Source organism: Phacochoerus africanus, chromosome 13 (genome assembly GCF_016906955.1).
Source record: "Phacochoerus africanus isolate WHEZ1 chromosome 13, ROS_Pafr_v1, whole genome shotgun sequence".
Classification (NCBI taxonomy): domain Eukaryota; kingdom Metazoa; phylum Chordata; class Mammalia; order Artiodactyla; family Suidae; genus Phacochoerus; species Phacochoerus africanus.
In genome coordinates, this window is record NC_062556.1 from 12,673,314 (window position 1) to 12,694,250 (window position 20,937).

Sequence of the window (20,937 nt, forward strand, 5' to 3'; positions counted from 1 at the left end):
CATCATACCCTTATTAATTCACTTAATCCTCACAACAGCCCTATGGGCTTGAGAAACCATCAAACTGTTTTCCACAGCAACTGCACCATTTTAGGGGGGGAAAAAAACTTCCTTTTAATGTATTCAATTTGAAATGTTTAAATAATGCAACAATACTTTGATATTACACTATTAACATAGTGCTTGATTAAAGACCTATAAATCTGCATAACAACACATTAAGTTAAAAAAGTTCATCGGTCCTACAGCACAGCACAGGAAACCACATCCAGTCTCTTGTGATAGAACCTGATGGAAGACTGCATAAGAAAAAAATGTACGTATGTGTGTGACTGGGTCACTCTGCTGTACAGCAGAGATTGACACAAGAGTGTAAATCAACTATCCTTTTTTTAAAAATGTTTTTAAAATTACCTCGGGAGGTAAATATGAAGTTGTCAAACTCATAGAAGCAGAGAGTAGGATGGTGGTTGTCAGAGGTGGGGAGTATTAGCCAAACGGCTCAAGTTCATTTTGAAAGATGAGCAAATCCTAGTGATCTACTGTATAGCCTAGTGTTTATAGTTAACCATAGTGTATTGTATACTTAAAAATGTGCTGAGAGGGAAGATCTTTTTTTTGGGGGGGGGCTGCACCCACAGTATACATGGAAGTTCCTGAGTCAGGTATCAGACCTGTGCCACAGCAGCAAATCAAGTCGTTGCATGTCCACACCTGGCTCTTAACCTGCTGTGCCACAGGATAACTCCGAGGGTAGAGCTTAAGTATTCTTGTCATATATACATTCAAAAACAATAATAATAATAATAAACGAAGAGAATGGGGAGAAGCTTTTGGAGTGATGGATATGTTCAGGGCACAGATTGTTGTGATGACTTCACGGATATATTCTTAGCTCCAAACTCCTCAGGTTGTATAAAATAAACATGCACAGCTTTCGGTATGTCACTCATACCTCACTAAAGTTACCTTTTTAAAAAAGCAATTTGTGGGATGATATTTTAATACTGTGAATATCTTGCTCTTCAACAACTTTCCTCCTGAAAGTTTTACCTGAAGTGATGATTCTTGCCTTAATCAATTACTATGCTAATGATTAGGGTATAGTGATTTTCTAGTTCTGTCATTTCTAATATGTGTAATTTCTTAATATTCAGCGAAACACCTGGCTTTCAAAAGGAAAATCTCCCTCAGGGCAAGTGGAGGCTTCTCCGTATACTGAGAGTATAAATCTCTTAAATTTGACGTAACCCACAGACATATCCAAATGCTCTACAGAGGAGAACAATCTTGTGTTCTAGAATAACACATATACACAAAGTTGTTGGGGGTGGGTCCTTCTTCTGCAATTATAAAATGCAGGACCCTGGTGATCTGGTCATTAATATGGATGCTTCTGCTTCTGGAGAAGGTGATTCAAAAACACAATTTAAAACAGGAATACTCATGCTACTGCAGTTATTATAAATCATACGTTCTCTTTTTTTCTTTTTACAGCTGCACCTATAGCAGATGGAAGTGCCCAGGCTAGGGGTTGAATAGGAGCTGCAGCTGCAGGCCTCCGCCACAGCCATGGCAACACCAAATCTGAACTACATCTGTGACCTACATTGCAGTTTGCAGCAACACCAGATCCTTAACCCATGAGCAAGCCAGAGATCAAACCTGCATCCTCACAGAGAATATGTCAGGTTCCTAACCTGCTAAGCCACAATGGGAACTCCCAAATTATACATTTTTGATCAGGCAGTTCTTTTCTAGACACTTTTATTTTGCTTTAGCCTTTTCTTCTCATCCATGCGTGGAGCATATTTTAAATGAATGAAGAGCTTCTGAAACTGAGAGTGGCACACACGAAGCCCCATGACTCATAAGGGGATGAACCCTGGCAAGACGTGGGAGCCCATGTCGTCCTCCACTTACACCATCTGTTTATTGATGCATATCATCAAACAAAGCTGAGTGTTTAACGTTCTCATGTTTTCTGGTGTTGTCCCTCTTGGAGAAAGATCATCGCTACAGCTAACAGCTCGAGGTTGCCAGTGTGCACTCTCCTCTACAGTAGGTCACTGTTCTGGGACTTCAGTGCCTGGGACTGGCAGGAACTGTGTTTAGCACCTCTCAGCCCTCCCACCTATGGCTCTGGAATTTCTATCAAACCCCCCAAAGCAGGAGTTCCCATTGTGGTGCAGCGGAAATGAATCTGACTAATAACCAGGAGATGCTGTGTTTGATCCCTGGTCCTGCTCAGTGGGTTAATAAGGATCTGGAGTTGCCGTGAGCTGTGGTGTAGGTCGCAGATATGGCTCAGCCCTAAAAAGCAAAAAAACAAAACAAGACAAAACCAAAAAAAACCCACAGCAGCCATGCACACCTGACTCGGGTTGTAAGGAGGCCCTCGGATCCTTGAAGGAATCGTCTTATTTTTCCTCCAACAACATTCTCTTGGAAAGACCAGGAGATGTCAACAATCAAGGCAAGAAATAGAATGAATGGTCAGGAAAGCAGAACTACCTCTGTCCCTCAAAAAAATAAAGCTTGCACATTGCAACTTACTGATTTTTTTCTATTTCATACTTGGAACATTTAACTGCCTGAACTTATTGTGATGATTTGCTTGCTGTAGTGTAGTAGTACATGTTTTTTAATATCTTATATTTACTTATAAATATAAAATAAAGATATATATAATTTTATATACACATAATATTTTGTTACTTATATTTTGATATGCTAAACATCTGGCCTATTAATTTTTTCTTGAAAGGGTAAATTTTTAAAAGAGCTAGTTTAAATGACATTAGCATGGAGAGTTTGTCTAAAGAGTGAAGGTGGCCTTCCTCTTATGGACAGGTATTACTGTCACATGGTTTGCACTTAGGAAATTGAGAAAACCTAGGAAATTATCAGAGAAATAGAAAAACCCCTTTCAACTATATTCCCAATTCCCAGCCCTCTGTGTGTACACTATGGGCCTTCATTAAAAAAACACGACCTGAGCTCCCGTCGTGGCTCAGTAGAAATGAATCCTACTAGCATCCATGAGGATGCAGGTTTGATCCCTGGCCTCGCTCAGTGGGTTAAGGATCTGGCGTTGCTGTGAGCTGTGGTGTAGATTGCAGACGCAGCTCGGATCCCGTGTTGCTGTGGCTGTGGTGTAGGCTGGCAGCTATAGCTCCAATTCAACCCCTAGCCTGGGAACCTCCATATGCCATAAGTGTAGCCCTAAAAAAGACAAAAAAAAAGGCAAAAATACCACAACTGACAGCAGGAAGGCAGTCAAGTTATGTGCTAGTCAAGGCTCCCCTGGATTTAAGTGCCAGATACCTAATTTAAACTAGCATAAACAAAAGTTAATTTCACTGGCTCACATAAAAGTCAAGAGGCACATGTGGCAGGCTGGATTCAGGAGTTCAAACAATGCTATCGGGACTCTGTCTCTCCTTCCTCAGCCCTGCTTTCCTTTATGTGTCGCTTCACCCTCAGACCGGCTTTTCTCCTGCACCAAGAATGGTCACCACCTACTCCCCATTTACACCCTCCTTAGAGGCAGAGATTTCAAAGGAAAAACCACAAGCTGCTCCTACCTGGCATTTACACTGTCAGTGAAAATATGTTTCTATACATGATAAACTGTAATTTAAAAGGAAATAAAAACAGTTTATGCACAAACTATTTGTACTTACATCTGCTAATGGGAGAAGACTTTCGAGGAGGTGAGAGTCGATGGGAGAGGGGTACAGGAAGGGCACGCTTTGGAAGATGTGTGATTCTTTCTGCCTCATTCCCTCCTCCTTTGCGAATGCTTGTGATTATCTCACATTAGAATGCACAGAAAAATATACTTAGTGCAAAATTATGGATAAACACAGTAGTGCTTCAAAATGTGAAAACAGTGCACATGTAAAGCAAAATCCTTCCACTTCAATCCTCTTATAGAATAGTTTTGGATTCACCTGAAGCAAGCAGTTCAAACTTATTTATATGATGCTCCCTAACTAGGAACTGCTGTGTCAAGTCAATTGATGAGTGTGTTTTTGCCTGAAGCAAAAATTTAAAATATAATTTCTGTAATGTACTAATTTAGTATGGTATTGGGTTAAAAATATGTTAAGCTAGAAAAAAGTGACTAATTGTCTGAAAAGGGATAGATATTTTTCAAGTGAATTAAGGGAAAGTGCTACTTGAACAGACTTTACGTGAGGTAAACAGGTGTTTGAAGGATTATGACTATACAACATTTTCAGAGTTGATGAAAGATATAAATACTTAGATTTGGGAAACACAATGATCCTCGAGCAAGACAAACTAGGGAAATCTACACCTAGGCTTCATAGAGAAACTGAGGAACGGAACACCAAAGGCAAGGAGAAAGCTTTAAAAGCAGCTGGAGAGAAGAGGCAAGGTACTTACCCAAGAGCAGCAACTGACTTACAAATGGTCAACAACTTACAAAAAGGTCAAAAACTTACAAAAGGTCAACAAATGACTTCTTAACAGGAATAAAAGAATCCAGAAAACAGCGGAATAATATCCTCAAAGTTCAGAGAGAAAATAACTGCCAGTATAAAACATATACCCAACTAAACCATATGCTAAGAATGAGAATAAAAGGACATTTTGAGACAAATAACAGCTGAGAAAGTTTTCAATCTACTCTCACTAAAATGCTTATAAAGGATAAACTGCAAAAAGAGGGACTATGAGATGCAAGAAGAAATGATTTGAAAAATATCTGAATTTTTAAATTTACCTGTACATTGTCTATAAATAAATTAGTAAAGTATTTGTCCTCCTTGTAACACTGATTAGTAGCCTGCCATACATACTCTTCTTCACTTTGTTTGCTGACTTAACATTATAGCCTGGCAATATTTTCTCAGCAATATCAAAAGCTAATGCATGAGCGCTTTTCAAATCTATGATTGTGTTATGTTTGCTCTTGTCTCACTGGGCACAGCAAGTTGCACAGTCAAGGGCTTGGTCAGTGTGGGAGGAGACTACCATGGGTGTGGATAAGGGGAACTGTGAGCAATTTGAAGGTCAATGCTGCAATATCCTTCTACCTTGTGCAGTACAGATCCCGTGATTTTGGCTCCGATGCCTGGGGTTTGCAGGATTTGCATCAAAGATTGTGGCAGACAGCTGCCTTTAGTGTTTTCTCCTTCATTTTATAAGGGTAGAGATAGCCTCGCATACTGAAAACATTATAGCCTCTTTACACATAAGGCCCTCACAGGTGACGCCAGAGCCACTGAGTAGAGGGACTGTGTGTTAAGCTTTCTGAGGCCCTTAAAGAATTTCAGAGTTGGTCAGACCTCCTGGGAGCAATTTCTTAAACCACTTGTAATTGGGAATGGGGATGGTGGAAAGAAACATAACTGAATAATGATGATAATTAAATAAAAGTGCTTGACCCTTTGAGGATCAGAAAGTATGGTATACAGGCAGGCTGGAGCTGCTAGATCCTAGATCCTATTCCCTCCCTTATTCTGTGTTAGCACAAGCCATCAGACATTTTACACAGAAGTGAAGTAGGGCCCACCTTTTTATGCTCAAAAAGTTGGGGCACAGCACAAGGCTCTCTGGCACATTATCCCACCTCGCCGTTGAGGGTTGTAGTGGGGCCCACAATTACTCAGGTCCTACAAGATCCTTCCTCAGCTTCTCCACCTTTTGAGGTGCACATTTATCTCCCTGGCAAACATCACAGGTGGAGGCCTGGAAGCAATAAAAGACCAACATGCATTCTGATCTTTCCCTGGGAGTTTTATTCAGCCTTGCAAGCTCCAATTCACATTCGTCTTTCCTTGCCAACCACCACCGATGCATTTCAGGCCCCAGCACCAGGTACAAAAACAACACTGACTCCCACACACTTTCTAATCAGCTCCCAGAATGATACAAGGTCAATGTATTTATCCATTGCTACACAGCAAATTACTTCAAAACAATAGAAATATTTGGCTATTTCACACAGCTTTTGTCGGTTAGCAAATTTATGGTAGCTTAGTGGGTCTTCTGTCCCATGAGGTTGAGGTCAAGATGCTAGGAGGCGTCTGTAAATGTTTTCTGTGAAGGCCAGATAACAAATACTGTCCATTTCGTGGACCAGAGCAGTCTCTGTGGCAACTAGTCAACTCTGCTGTTAAGAGGTAAATACAGCCACAGATAATACATAAACTAATGGTTGCAGTTGTGCTCCAACAAAACTTTATTTACAAAAATAGGCTTCAGGCTGGTCGGCGTGGGGAGTGAGTCTGCTGATCCCCAGTCTAAAGGTTTAACTGCAGTGGGCACATCTGATCCTAAAACGGCTCACCTGGCCATTTGGTGCTGGCTAATGGCAAGAGACTACAGTCTCTCAACTCTCCTGCTCAAGTGTCCCCAGCACATGGTGGCCGGCTTCCTTACTGAGCAATCCAAGCAAACAGGCAGAAGCAGCAATGTCCTTATGGCCTCAGAAGTCACACATTGTCACTTCGATTGCTGGTCACACTATTGGTTCTGTTGCTCACACAGACCAAGGCTAATATATTGTAGTAGGGTCTACGCAAGGACACAATTACCACGAGGCAGGGAGCATTGGGTGGGCTAACTTGAAGCCTGGCTACTATAGGCAGTTCCCTAAAATAAATAATATTCCCACGGGGCTTGCCTTTCTAGTCCCACCCTGATACAGGAGATGTACTAACATAAACTTTAATATGCTAACCAAAAAAGTCATTACGGAAAACTGATTCATTATAGTCCAAGTAAATTCTAAATGCCTGTACCTAGATATGCCTTGTCAAAAAAAAAAAACAGAAAAACTCAAGAATATTTCTAAAATCCTGCAAATATCTAAGCAGGGAGCAGGAAAAGCAGCTTTCCTAAAAAGGGACCAAAATTAAGCTGTTTTCCCCAGACTTCCCTGCAACACTGAGTTCCTAAAGATAATGGCAAATTTTTAAAGACTTTGAGTGAGGAGATGTTATTATGAATTCTCTTCCCAGCCCAAGTGTGTTCTCATGTAAAGACAAAGACATAAAATTAAACACCTTGTGGCTACCCTGCTGACTGAAGAGATTCAAAATTAAGAGCTAAAGAACGGGAAAACCAAATCAGCTAAGTACAGGGACTTAGGCATAAATAACTGCTGCAAATATAATAAAAATTCATTATGAAAATGAAACTATTGAAAATAAGGAAACACAGGGTTAGAAAATGAATAAGTAAGATTGGTTTACTTGTCTGATTAACCATACAAATCCTGGGAATTAGGGAAAGAAAATGATGGAAATAAAGGCAGATGAAATTCTGTCTCTCTTGTAGGAGGAAGGGGAAAAAATGCCAATATCTGTACTAAGGCCTGAAAGAAAAGTAGGAGCTGGCTAGGAGAAGGGTAGCTTTTCCAGTTACCAGAGCAGAAGCTCACCCACACAGGAGAAGGTAAACAGGAAAAAATTTATGGGAAGGAGGTCAGGATTTCCCAGAGGCAGTGAAAAAGTAGGAGTGCCAGATTCAGGAAGAGAAACAGGCAATGCTGGAGGCTAGTCACCAAGGTCAGCCCAGTGGCCAGCAAGCACTGCTCCGGGATACAGATGTCCTAACCAGATGTCCTGTGTCCTTCCGCCCTTGACTCAAGATCCCCAAGAAGAGAGCCTGGCTGAAGCTGCATGCTTCTGGCTGAAGGAAGGTAGGACTTTCCTTGATGGCCCTACAAAGACAGCTCACCATCCAGAAGAGGTTTGGAAAACTGAAGACTCAACAGGTGGAATGTGGGTGTCAGGGACCTGGGCTGGTGATGGAAGCAGAAGCCAGATCACAAAGGGCCCTTTTAAGTCACGCTGAGAAGTGTCCATGTCCCAGATGAAAATGGGAAACACATGAAAGGTTTGGAGCAGGAGAGTAGGATTCCGTTTCCATTTTAGAAAGACGGCTCTGGCTGCTGAGAACATGTAAATCTGTGCGTGAAACTCTAGCATGGCTTCCAGCAGCCTAACGTTACATCTTTGGAACAACTGGAGTTTCCACCTGGAAAAGTTCCAGGTTACCAGACAAATTTACATTCTGCTCTAGCCCATAGCTGAGAGGTCCCAACGTCCCTTTTATGACAGCGTTTGTTTTAAACGCCTACAATTGTAAATCCTTCTTCTGTCCTACAGAACATTCTGACTATATCTCCTATAGTCCACGAGTGTTTTTAAGGACCTCAAAGCTGTTCCTTTGAAATGTAATCATAAGGACAGGGCAGTCTCCCACTCTCTGTGGGAGGACAGACTAACTTCAGTCAATGTCAGCAGGCACAGATGATCTAATTACCCAGATAGGAACCATCTACCTGGTTTTTGTAGCTGTTCTTCTCTTTTCTTTTCTTTTCTTTTTGTTTTTTGGGGCCACACTCATGGCATATGGAGGTTCCCAGGCTAGGGATCAAAGTGGAGCTGTAACTGCCAGCCTACACCACAGCCACAGCAACGTCAGATCCAAGCCACATCTGTGACCTACACCACAGCTCATGGCAATGCAATGCTGGATCCTTAACCCACTGAGCAAGGCCAGGGATCAAACCTGCATCCTCATGGATGCTAGTCAGATTTGTTCCCACTGAGCCACGATGGGAACTCCTGGGTTTTATAATTTTTCACTGTCCCTGACTGGGCTCCAGCCCCCACTTGCTGCTTCTCTCTGCTCCCATGTTCTCCCTTTAAAACACCCAGTCACCTCGGCACAGATCAAATTTGAACTCAGCATACCCTGTGGTCTCTCCTCTATTGCAATAGGCTTGAATAAAATCCATCTTTACCATCTTTCACTGGTGTGTGGTTTAATTTATCATTGAAATGTGGAGACAGAACTCGAGGGAGACTAAATTGGAGACTGTTGCAGCGATCCATGCATAACAGGATGAGGCCCAAACCAAAGTAACAGCTATGAGCTGTGGAGAAGCACTGTGAAGGCTCAAGAGAGGAAATCAACTTAGAATCAACAGATTTTGGTAACTGACTTTGAAGACTAGATAAGAAAAACAAAGTATCAGAAGAGTGGGAAAAAATGTATGCTGGAAAAACTGTGTCTCTCAATTTTTCCAATAATTGACAAGGTCTCTGCTGTCTACTAATAAAAACTAGGTAACTGGTCATTTGGCTCAGAGCCAAATCTGCATCTCATCCATAGCACTGATACGGACTCTTGTCATTTGTGGCTCCTTTTACTTGATCCTAACCTTTACCATCCATATTTATTCTACTGTTACACTGTGTATATCCTCTTTTGATAAGGTGCCTATGATACCTTAAAATGACAAAATAACCAAACAAGACCTCATCAGCCCCATATCCTCAAGTAAAACCAATTTCCCGTTTTACTCACTCTTGGTTCCATCATTTCTCCCATAACTAGCTTTCAGACTTCATCAATTAGCAGGGATTCTTTCCACCTGCCTTTCTTTTATTGTTCATATTCAGATTGTCTGCACATGAAGAAATTTCTTAATCAGTCCCCTACTTTTCATTGCTACTTGCTATGAGTTTAATTTTTTCTTCTTGCTTAAAAGTTCCATTAGCCTTCTAACCAGTTTCTTCACCCATAATGACTATGCACTATTGTGATATTAAATCTGATTGTTTTTCTTTTAACTCTTTAATTGCTTTTAAAACTCCAAGACAAGAACAAATAATGACAGTACTAGAACAAATAATCCAAAAACTTTATATGGACTTACGAAAGACTCAGAATTGCAAAGCAATGCTGAAGGAAAAAAACAAAGCAGAAGGCATAACTCTCCCAGACTTCAGACAATACTACAAAGCTAGAGTAATCAAAACCGTGTGGTATGGGAGTCCCTGTCATGGCACAGCAGAAACGAATCTGACTAGGAACCATGAGGTTGCAGGTAGGATCCCTGGCCTTGCTCGGTGGGTTAAGGATCTGGCAATGCCATGAACTGTGACGCAGGTTGCAGATGCGGCTTGGATCTGGTGTTGCTACGGCTGTGGCATAGGCTGGCAGCTGCAGCTCTGATTAGACCACCAGCCTGGGAACCTCCATGTGCCACGGGTGTGGCCCCAAAAACACAAAAAAAGAATTGTGGTATTGGTACAAAAATAAACATACAGATCAATGGAACAAAATAGAGAGCTCAGAAATAAACCCACACACAATCTTTGACAAAGAAGGCAAGAATATAAAATGGGAAAAGGACAGTCAACTGGACAGTTGCATGTAAGTCAATGAAACTAGAACACACCCTCGCAATATGCATAAAAATGAGCCCAAAATGGTGTAAAGACTTATACATAAGACATGACACCATAAAAGCCCTGGAAAAGAGCATAGGGAAAATATTCTCAGTCATAAATCAAAGCAATGTTTTCTTAGGTCAGTCTCCCAAGGCAATAGAGATAAAAACATAAATAAACAAATGGGACCCAACCAAACTTATAAGCTTTCAGGCAGAAAAGAAAACCACACACAAAAAAGACAGCCTATGGAATGGCAAAAAATATTTGCAAATGATGTAACCAACAAGGACTTAATCTCCAAAATATACAAACAGCTCATACAACTCAACAACAAAAATATAAATGACCCAACTGAAAAATGGGTAGAAGACCTAAATAGACATTTCTCCAAAGAAGGCATGCAGATGGCCCGCAGGCACATGAAAAGATGCTCAATATCAGTAATTATTGGAGAAATGCAAATCACAACTACAGTGAGGTACCACCTCACCCTGATTCTATTGGCCATCATTAAAATGTTGAGAAATAACAAATGCTGGAGAGGGTGTGGAGAAAGGAGAACCCTCCTTCACTGCTGGTGGGAATGTAATTTGGTACAACCATTGTGGAAAACAGTATGGGGGTTCCTCAGCAAACTAAAAACATAATTATCATATGATTCAGCAATCCTGCTCCTGGGCATATACCCGGAAAAAACAATGACACAGTCCCATATTCATTGCAGCACTATTTACAAGAGCCGAGACTTGGAAACAATCTAAACATTCACTGATATATGAATGGATTAAGAAGATACAGTACATATACACAATGGAATACTACTCAGCCATAAAAAGAACAAAATAATGCCATTTGCAACATGAATGCAACTAGAGATTCTCATACTAAGTGAAGTCAGAAGGAGAAAGACAAATACCATATGATATCACTTATATATGAAAACTAAAATACGGCACAAATGAATTTATCTACAAAACAGAAAAACTCACAGACTTAGAGAACAGTCTTATGGTTTCCATAGAGGAGGTGGGGGCAAAGAGGGATGAACTAGGAGTTTAGGAAGTAGATGAAAACTATTACATTTGGAATGGATAAGCAAGGAGGTCCTACTGTACAGGACAGGGAACTATACCCTATCTCCTCGGCCACACCATGATGGAAAGGAATATATTTAAAAAGAACATATGTATGTGTGTACAGCTAAGTCACTTTGCTATAAAGCAAAAATGAGCACAACATGAAAATAAACTATACTTTAATAATAAAAAAGAAAACCCCAGTGATGAAAAAGAGCTACTAAATTAGGTACAAACTCTTCATTCTGGCACTAAAGGTTTCCTATCAGTTTACTATACTATTAAAAAAGCTATGAACACCTCTAGAATCTCCTAAATTGAGTGCAAATATGGGGAGGGCAGGGGTCTACTTTTCTCTGCTTTATATTTGTCTCCAAGTCTCAGATTCCCCAGGGGTCTCTGACTCATGGAGGAGAAGGAAGAGTGAATAATTCAGGTGGCAGATTTGGGAGCTGTAACTCAGCCTGTTCCTCCTCCCCCCTCCCCACCTCTCCTGGGTGTGCCTGCCTGCTGAGGACTGGGGCTGTGGGCCTCTCACAGCCTTGTCATAAGTTTATTGTAAAGTCCTCGCCTCCTGGGAGGGGAAAGGATGAGAGGAGCGCTGGGATTATTCCAGATGGGCAAGCCCCAATCCAGTTCTAAAGTCTGGTGTCAGGAATTGGCACTGGTGCCATACACCTGAATGAATTTGAAGACCAAGACTTAAACAAGTGGAAACTAAGGCTTCTAGAGGCTGGAGGAATTGATTGGGATATTTTAAGTTTGGGGAGGACTATACCAAGCTCAGGCCACACAGGGATTTTAAATCTTTAACAGTTTTTCACAGTTAATATTTTATGCTTAATTTTTTTTTTTTTTTTTTTTAGGCCCGCAACTGTGGGAAGTTCCCAGGCTAGGGGTTGACTCAGAGCTGCAGCTGCCAGCCTACACCACAGCTACAGCAGTGCCAGATCCAAGCTGCATCTGTGATTTTCACTGCAGCTTGTGGCAATGTCAGATCCTTAACCCACTGAGTGAGGCCAAAGATCAAACCCACATCTTCAGAGATGCTAAGATGGATTCTTAACCCACTGAGCCACAAGGGGAACTTCTGTACTGCTTCACCCTGTGTGAGTGGGTCTAAGCCTCAGCTGCCTAAAGATTTTGACCTGGTGGCTTTGTCTACAGGAAAGGAGTTTCTCTCTATTGCCTGGGCTGCAGGCATTGACCATTTCAGGTGATCTCAGTGGCACACAACATTAGCCACACAAGCCTTAGAAAGCATTTTTTTTTTTTTGGTCTTTTTAGGGCCTCACCTGGGGCACATGGAGGTCCCCAGGCTAGGGTGAATAGGAGCTGTAGCTGATGGCCTATGCCACCGCCACAGCAACATGGGATCCGAGCTGCATCTGCATCCTATACCACAGCTCAGGGCAACACCACAGCTCACGGCAACAACAGATCCTTAATCCACTGAGCAAGGCCAGGGATCGAACCTGCATTCTCATGGATGCTGGTCAGATTCGTTTCCACTGAGCCACGACAGGATCTCTCTTAGGAAGCAAAGTTGATTGAAGTAGAACTCACCCTGTGGGCAATTGCACATGACCTTGAACACATGCACTGGTAGGTCTATGACCAAAGATAGAGCTGATACAGGGATTAAACCATCAGGAGAGAGCTTTTGAGTCCCAGTGAAGTCTTGCCTTGAAAGAGGCAAAGTTTCAGCAGCATATTTTTCTGATTCTACTATGGTTTTCACCAGGGTCAGCAAAGATAAAGTTTCACCTGGGTCACTGAGCAACAGCATACGAAATTCTAGTTTAAACTGTTAACATTAAACTCAGATAGGTAGTACCAGATCTTACTGCCCAGGTTCTATTCTACCTTCAGAGCCTGAGGGATTAGTCTTAAATTCCTGTTACTGGTCAACAGTCTTGAATCACCCTCAACTATGCAAACTCGAGTTGGTCCAAATTTGTTAATTCCATGAGTTCAAACTAAGGCTTTAGATTTCAGATTGAACTGATAGGTTCAACTACAAAGGGATGGAAGATTTACAATAAGAATAAATGGACATCTGTATTGAAAATAATGCCATCTTTTTACATTACACTAGAAAAAGAACTGTAATAAATTATTGCTGACCCCAAAGCAAATAAAATATTTAAAATACTGTCTCCAGGGAACACAACTGCTCAAAATATCACAGTAAAATTGGAATGGTTTGAAAAACAACCTTCATATCAGAACATAAGCAGAGGGAAGACTAAAATAAAGGAAAGGAAGAGACAGATTAAGTCATAAAAGTTTTTCCCTAGGAGTAAGGTTGAAATCTTAGGGGATAAATTAAAAAGAAATCAAACTAAAATTAGACTGCAAAGACCTTTAGATATAAAAGGAAATGAGAAGTTCCCTTCCTGGCTCAGTGGTTAACGAAACCAACTAGGATCCATGTGGATACGGGTTAGATCCATGGCCTCACTCAGTGGGTTAAGCATCCAGCGTTGCCCTGAGCTGTGGTGTAGGTCCCAGACATGGCTTGGATCCCACATTGCTGTGGCTGTGGTGTAGACTGGCACCTGCAGCTCCGATTTGACCCTTAGCCTGGGAATCTCCATATGCCACAGGTGCGGCCCTTAAAAAACTAAATAAATAAAAGGAAATGAAAAATGCACTAAGGGAGTTCCCTTGTGGCACAGTGGGTTAAGGATCTGGCACTGACACTGCAGTGGCTCAGGTCACTGCTTTGGCTTGGGTTTGATCCCTGTCCCGGGAAATTCCACATGCCACTGGTACAACCAAAAAAAAAAAAAAAAACAGTCATTTTCCTTCAAACTTTGATTAACTTCATGTGCATAAAATTAGGAGTTCGAAAAGGAAAGGATACCGGTGTCGACAGAAAAAAACCATGACCTAAAAGTTGAGAGCTGGGGAGTTCCTGTTGTGGCTCAGTAGTAATGAACCCAACTGGTATCCATGAGGACAAGGGTCTGATCCCTAGTCTTGCTCGGTGGATTAAGGATCCAGCATTGCTGTGGCTGTGGTGTGGGCCAGCAGCTGAAGGTCTGATTCAATCCCGAGCCTGGAAACTTCCATATGCTGCAGGTGCAGAAAAAGAATGAAGGGAGGGAAGGCAGAAGGAAGGAAGGATCGCTAAGGTTTTAACTGATATTAAAGAAAGTGCTGGAGTTCCCGTCTTGGCTCAGTGGTTAATGAACCTGACTAGTATCCATGAGGATGCAGGTTCGATCCCTGGCCTCATTCAGTGGGCTAAAGATCTGGCATTGCCGTAAGCTGTGGTGTAGGTCACAGATGCAGCTCAGATCCAGCGTTGCTGTGCCTGTGGCGTAGGCTGGTGGCTACAGCTCTGTTTCAACCCCTAGCTTGGGAACTTCCATATGCCACAGGTATGGCCCCAAAAAGACAAAAAAAAAAAAAGTGTTAGAGGGAATATATTTGGTTATTACTGTTTTAGAAACAGTAAATCTGCAACTGACAAGAGCTTAATCTCCAAAATATACCAACAGCTCATACAACTCAACAACAAAAATATAAACAACCCAATCGAAAAATAGGCAGAACACCTAAATAGACATTTCTCCAAAGAAGACATACAGATGGCCAGCAGGCATATGAAACAATGCTCAAGATCAGTAATTACTGAGAAATGCAAATCATAACTACAATGAGGTACAACCTCACACCAGTCAGAATGGTTATCAAAAGTCTACAAATAACAAATGCTAGAGAGGGTGTGGAGAAAAGGGAATCTTCCTACACTGTTGGTGGGAATGTAAATTGGTACAACCACTATGGAAAACAGTATGGAAGTTCCTCAGAAAACTAAATACAGAACTTCTACATGATCCAGCAATCCCACTTCTCAGTGTATATCCAGATAAAATAATTCATTTATATGAATTCATTTATATATAAAGATACATTAACTCATGCACTCATATGTTCATAGTATGATTTTTACTTTTTTGTTTGTTTGTTTATTTATTTATTTATTCTGCTTTTTAGGGTGACTCCTGCGGCATATGGAAATTCCCAGGCTAGAGGTCGAATCGGAGCTACAGCTGCTGGCCTATACCATAGCCATAGCAATGCCAGATCCAAGCCACATCTGCAACTTACAGCATGGGGAATGCCAAATCCTTAACCCACTGAGCAAGGCCAGGGATCGAATCCACATCCTCATGGATACTAGCTGGGCTCATTACCACTGAGCCACAGTGGGAACTTCCATAGCAGGACTATTCACAATAGCCAAGATATGGAAATAACCTAAATGTCCATCAACAGAGGAATGGATTAAGAAGATACGGTACATATTCACAATGGAACACTACTCAGCCATAAAAATGAACCAAAAAATGCCACTTGCAACAACACAGATGCAACTAGAAATTCTCATACTAACTGAAGTAAATCAGAGGGAAAAAAAAAATACCATATGATATCACTTACATGTGGAATCTAAAATGTGGCACAAATGAACCTATCTACAGAACAGAAGAAGACTCACAGATGTGGAGAATAGACCTGTGGTTTCCAAGGGGGAGAGGGAGGGGTGGAATGGACTGGAAATTTGGGCTTGGTAGATGCAAACTATTACATTTAGAATGGATAAGCAATGAGATCCTACCATGTAGCACAGGGAGCTATATCCAACGTCTTGTGATAGAACATGATGGAAGATAATATGGGCAAAAGATTATATATATATATATGTGTGTGTATATATATGTGTGTGTATATATATATATATATATATATATATGCATGACTGGGTCGGTTATATACTGAATTATGTCCCCCTAAAATTTACATTTTGATGACCTAGTTAAATGAAGTTATAAGGGTGAGGCCCTAATCCAATAGCACTGGTGTCCATATAATAAGAGGAGGAGACATCAGCGATCTTTCTCTCCATATGCACAGAGGAAAGGCCAGGTGAGGGCACAGCAAGAAGACAGCCATTTGCAAGCAAGGAGAAACCAAAACTACCAACACCTTGATCTTTGACTTGTCAGTCTTTAGAATTATGAGAAAATAAATGCCTATTGTTTGAGCCACCCTCTTGGTGGTATTTTGCTAACAGCAGCCCATTACGGACTGAATGTTTGTGTCCTTCAAAATTTATACATGAATGTTGAAGCCTTAACCTCTTGTGTGGCTATATTTGGAGATGGGGCCTCTAAGGAAGTAATTAGGGTTAAGTGAGGTCATAAGGGTGGGTAGAGACTTGAACCAATAGGATTAGCGTCCTTATGAGAGATACCAGAAGGCTTGTGCTCTTGCTCGCTCGCGCTCTCTCTCTCTCTCCTCTCTCTCTCTCTCTCTCTCTCTCTCTCTCTCTCTCTCTCTCTCTCTCTCTCTCTCTCTCTCTGTGTCTCTCTTACTCTCCACAAACACAAGGAGGAGGCCATGTGAGCACGCAGTGAGATGGCAGCCACTCATAAACCAAGAGAAAAGGTCTTGGAAGAAATCTATCTCGTTGGCATCTTAATCTTGGACTTCCCAGCATCCCCAACTATGAGAAATAAATTTATTTTGTTTAAGCCATCTAGTCTGTGATACTTGGTTATGATGGCACTAGTAGACTAACGTGAAATCTGAGGGTAAAAAAGGAGTATACTGAAATAATGCTCTCAAGACAGCTAAAATCCACGAAGGCACTTAAAGGTAGATTCTTAAAACTGTTATCACAGAGTCTATAGTAAAAGCAATTGATGTGCCTCTCATCCTACACCCATCTAATCCATTCATTTCAAAGAAGCAAGATCCATGTGGATCTTGTAAGCCTCAACTTAAGTATCACTTCTTCTCTGAAGCTCTTAAGTCATCCAGGTAGAGAGTTGCCTATGTATTCATAGCACCAACAACATTTTAGATTTCTTGAAATTTTGTCAGTGTTTATTAAATTCTAAGTGAATGGTTCTCAAAAGATGTGATGTAGGCCCCTGGGAGGAATTTTGCAAATATGAGGAGCATTTCTGATTGTCACAAGATTGGAGCTTTGGGGAACTTTACAAACGTTCAGTGGGTAGGGCCAAGTATGTGAGATGACTGTAATATGCAAGCTGGTACCAAAAAAGAACTGTATGCATCATGTTCAACTTCTGAATGTTCTGCTTGGCTTCCATGTAGGTGAAAAACATATTTATAATTGTCTGAGTTTAGATGAAAACTCTGGTTTATATATAACCAAAAGTATGAGTGCATGGTGTTTATACATACTGAACTCATAGGAATGCACTACCATATAAACAGGGGAAAGAATGCACTCAGTTTTTGTTCAGAACTTTACCAAGAGTTGTTCCCACTGCAAATAGTTGGGTCACCAAAGGTAGCAAGGTGGGTGGCATTTGAGTCCCCCAAACAGCACAACTCTGTTGGTCTGAGTAAATGTACAAATTTTCTCATTTAGCTCTCCTTTCAAAATGTCAAATATAAATTTTAAATATGGGCAAATATTCAGTTAAATATTTGAAACTGGGATTTACAGCTTTTTGTACAAATGAACAGTCACCAATGTGCCTACTCTGCCAATGCACTTTTTCTAATTAAGCTAATGAATACATTAAGTGAACATTTTACAGAAGAACATGTTAATCAAATTGGAAAAGATACACATACATTTCTGATATTTAGCAATATTGCTACTGGAATATTTTACAATGTTCTACGCAGGAGATGGGTCTCATTGTTTCTTGGAGAACAACGTGAATGATGATGGATTATGGCATGCTACACAATATTCAAGAAAAATTAATCTTAGCAGCATAAAAGATTACTATAAAGAGGATGGAAAAATCATATTAAATCATTCCCTCTACTCCACTGCAATGCTGCTTTAAGAAGGCTACAAAAGATGTTGACATCAACTGCATAATGTAAACAAATCTTTCTTACAAGTAAATGAAAGCATCCTTTACGACAGAGAAGCTTTACCATTTGCAAATGTAAAATTTTCAAGGCCAGAAAAAATTGTAGAGAAAATATTATTTTCAAAATGACTGATGACGAATACAAAAGCACTGTCAATATTTGAAATTCTTAAAATTACTTAAAAGAGAAAAATCCTTTTCCAACATCATTGCTTATTTAGCAGATGGAGCATTAATAACATTAGTTCAGAGCCAGTTTAAAAAAGAAGCACCAAATGTCTTTAAAAAGTCATTTCATTATTCATCAGCAATACTTGATTACCAAGAATCTTAGAGGAGACCACAGATCAATAAATATTTAAAAGCAATCCCTTCAATGTGAGGGAAAGAATGTATATATGTATGTGTGACCGGGTCTCCTTGTTGTACAGTGGAAAATTGACAGAACACTGTAAACCAGCTATAATGGAAAAAATTTTAAAAATCATTTAAAAACAGGTTACAAAAGAAAAAAAATTAAAAAAACAAAAGTAATCCTTTCAATAACAAATTACCCATAATTTGTCAAAAGTCAATGAATAGTTTGAATGTCTTGTCCAGATAAGATGGTTCTCCAAAAAAATTTTCTTTTTTTTTTCTTTTTTTTTTTTTTTTTTGCTATTTCTTTGGGCTGCTCCCGCGGCATATGGAGGTTCCCAGACTAGGGGTCGAATCGGAGCTGTAGCCTCCGGCCTATGCCACAGCCACAGCAACCCAGGATCCGAGCCGTGTCTGCAACCTACACCACAGCTCACGGCAACGCAGGATCGTTAACCCACTGAGCAAGGGCAGGGACTGAACCCGCAGCCTCATGGTTCCTAGTCAGATTCGTTAACCACTGCGCCACGACGGGAACTCCTCCAAGAAATTTTTTTAAAAAGATTTGGCTTGGAGTCCCTAGCCCCCCAGCCCAGGAAATCCATGTGCTATGGAGTGGCCAAAACAGAAAAAAAGAAAAAAAAAATTGGCTCACATTATGGACTTTTGTGGAATTTTCGATGTAATCAAAGAAGAAATAAATATCAAACCTGAAAGAAACACTGCAAAAAAATGAGGTACCTTTTTTAGGCCATATTTGCAAAGGTCTTTCTCTTTATTCAGTTTATAAATATTTTAAGTTATAGTTTGTATTTTAATATGCATATTTAAAAGTATAGAGAAAAACTGGAAGACAGGGACAATAAACATCCTTATCTTCATTACCTAGATTCAACAATTTATTTTGCCATAATCGCTTCCATTATGTATGTATGTTCTGGCCAAAACATTTCAAAATAAAATGAACATATCATGCCACCTCACCCTTATATTCTCAAGCATAAATCTCCTAAATATAAGGATATTCTCCTATGTAACCACAATGTCATTACCAATTAAAAAAAATTGGGACTAATTATCTAATGTCACCTAATACTCAGCCCATTTTCCAATGTCTCTAGTTGTCTCCCAAATACTTTTTTATTATGGGGGGAGGGAGGGTTGTTTGCTTTTAACGGGGATCTAAACAAGTTTCATATGTTGCATTTGTTATAGACCTCTTCAGTCTCTTTTTAATCCAACATATTTGTTGACTCTATCTTTAAAAAAAAAAAAATTGTTTTTAACATTGACTTTTTCCACCAGACCAGACATCTTTTAGGATTTCTGCATTCTAGAAGTTTGTGATCATCTTCTCACTGTGTAGTTTAACTACTTCCTCCCTCTCTCCTCTATAAACAGGAAATTAGTTCTATAGGCTTCATTTGGTTCACGTTAAACGCTTCTGACAAGCATCCCATGTAATGCTGACTGATACATCTTATTCCTTCCTGTAGGAAGTGGGGGAGGTCAACTCTCCCCCTTTTACTAATACAGTCAAGTGGGGGGGGGGGCAGTCACATCTCTCCAATGTAAATGCACATTTACTGCGTAAATGAGGCCCATCTTAAACTTCAAAATGATCGATCTCATTGAAGTGAAGGACAGTATCTTGGCTTTTTCAACAAATCAAAATTTTAAAATAACTTTGCTCACTGAGGATTTTTATAGTTTACAGCTTTGCAGCATAATCTATTTAACATGATAGGTGAAAGGATACTGACTCAGAAACAGATTGCTCTCGGGAGTTCCCATCGAGGCTCGTAGATGCTAGAATCTGACTAGCATCCATGAGTACGCAGGTTCAATCCCTGATTTCACTCAGTGGGTTAAGGATCCGCCGTTGCCGTGAGCTGTGGTGTAGGTCACAGAGGAGGCTGGGATCTGGCGCTGCTGCACCTGTGGTGTAGGTTGACACTACAGCTCTGATTCTATCCCTAGCCTGGGAACTTCCATATGACACAGGTTTGGCAAAAAAAAAAAAAAAAAATTTGCTCTCATGTGGATGATTATATTTAAAGGTCAGTTAACATTTTACAACACCAGATCAGATGGTTTTAAGCAGATATGGAACATGTTATACAACATTTTCAAGAAAAATTAATGGAGCTTTGAAAGGGCTTTGAGAGTAAAGCATGATTTAAACAGTCTAATTAAAGAGGCTTGGGATTCAGCTAAGACTTTTATACCCACTTGTTTGAAAAGAAGCTATGTTATGGCAGCATTTCCTACTGCCTACGAGTTGAGAATGGTTTCTGTCAGTGTGCTTACTGTAAATGTCTACAGGACATTTTAAACTTAACAGACTTAATACAAAGTATTAAAACATAGGCACAGGACACAGACATGTCATGGAATTGT

At 40.4% G+C, this 20,937-nt stretch overlaps 1 protein-coding gene across 1 annotated transcript in view; it reads left to right on the forward strand.

The window, feature by feature from the left end:
- The first annotated feature begins 4,287 nt into the window (after positions 1-4,287).
- RFXAP (regulatory factor X associated protein) overlaps positions 4,288-20,937 on the forward strand; it is a 34,038-nt gene continuing 17,388 nt past the window's right edge. Inside the window, exon 1 of the mRNA XM_047755810.1 lies at positions 4,288-4,405. Within this exon, the coding sequence (XP_047611766.1) occupies positions 4,288-4,405 (118 nt within the window). The remainder of the gene's footprint in view (positions 4,406-20,937) is intronic.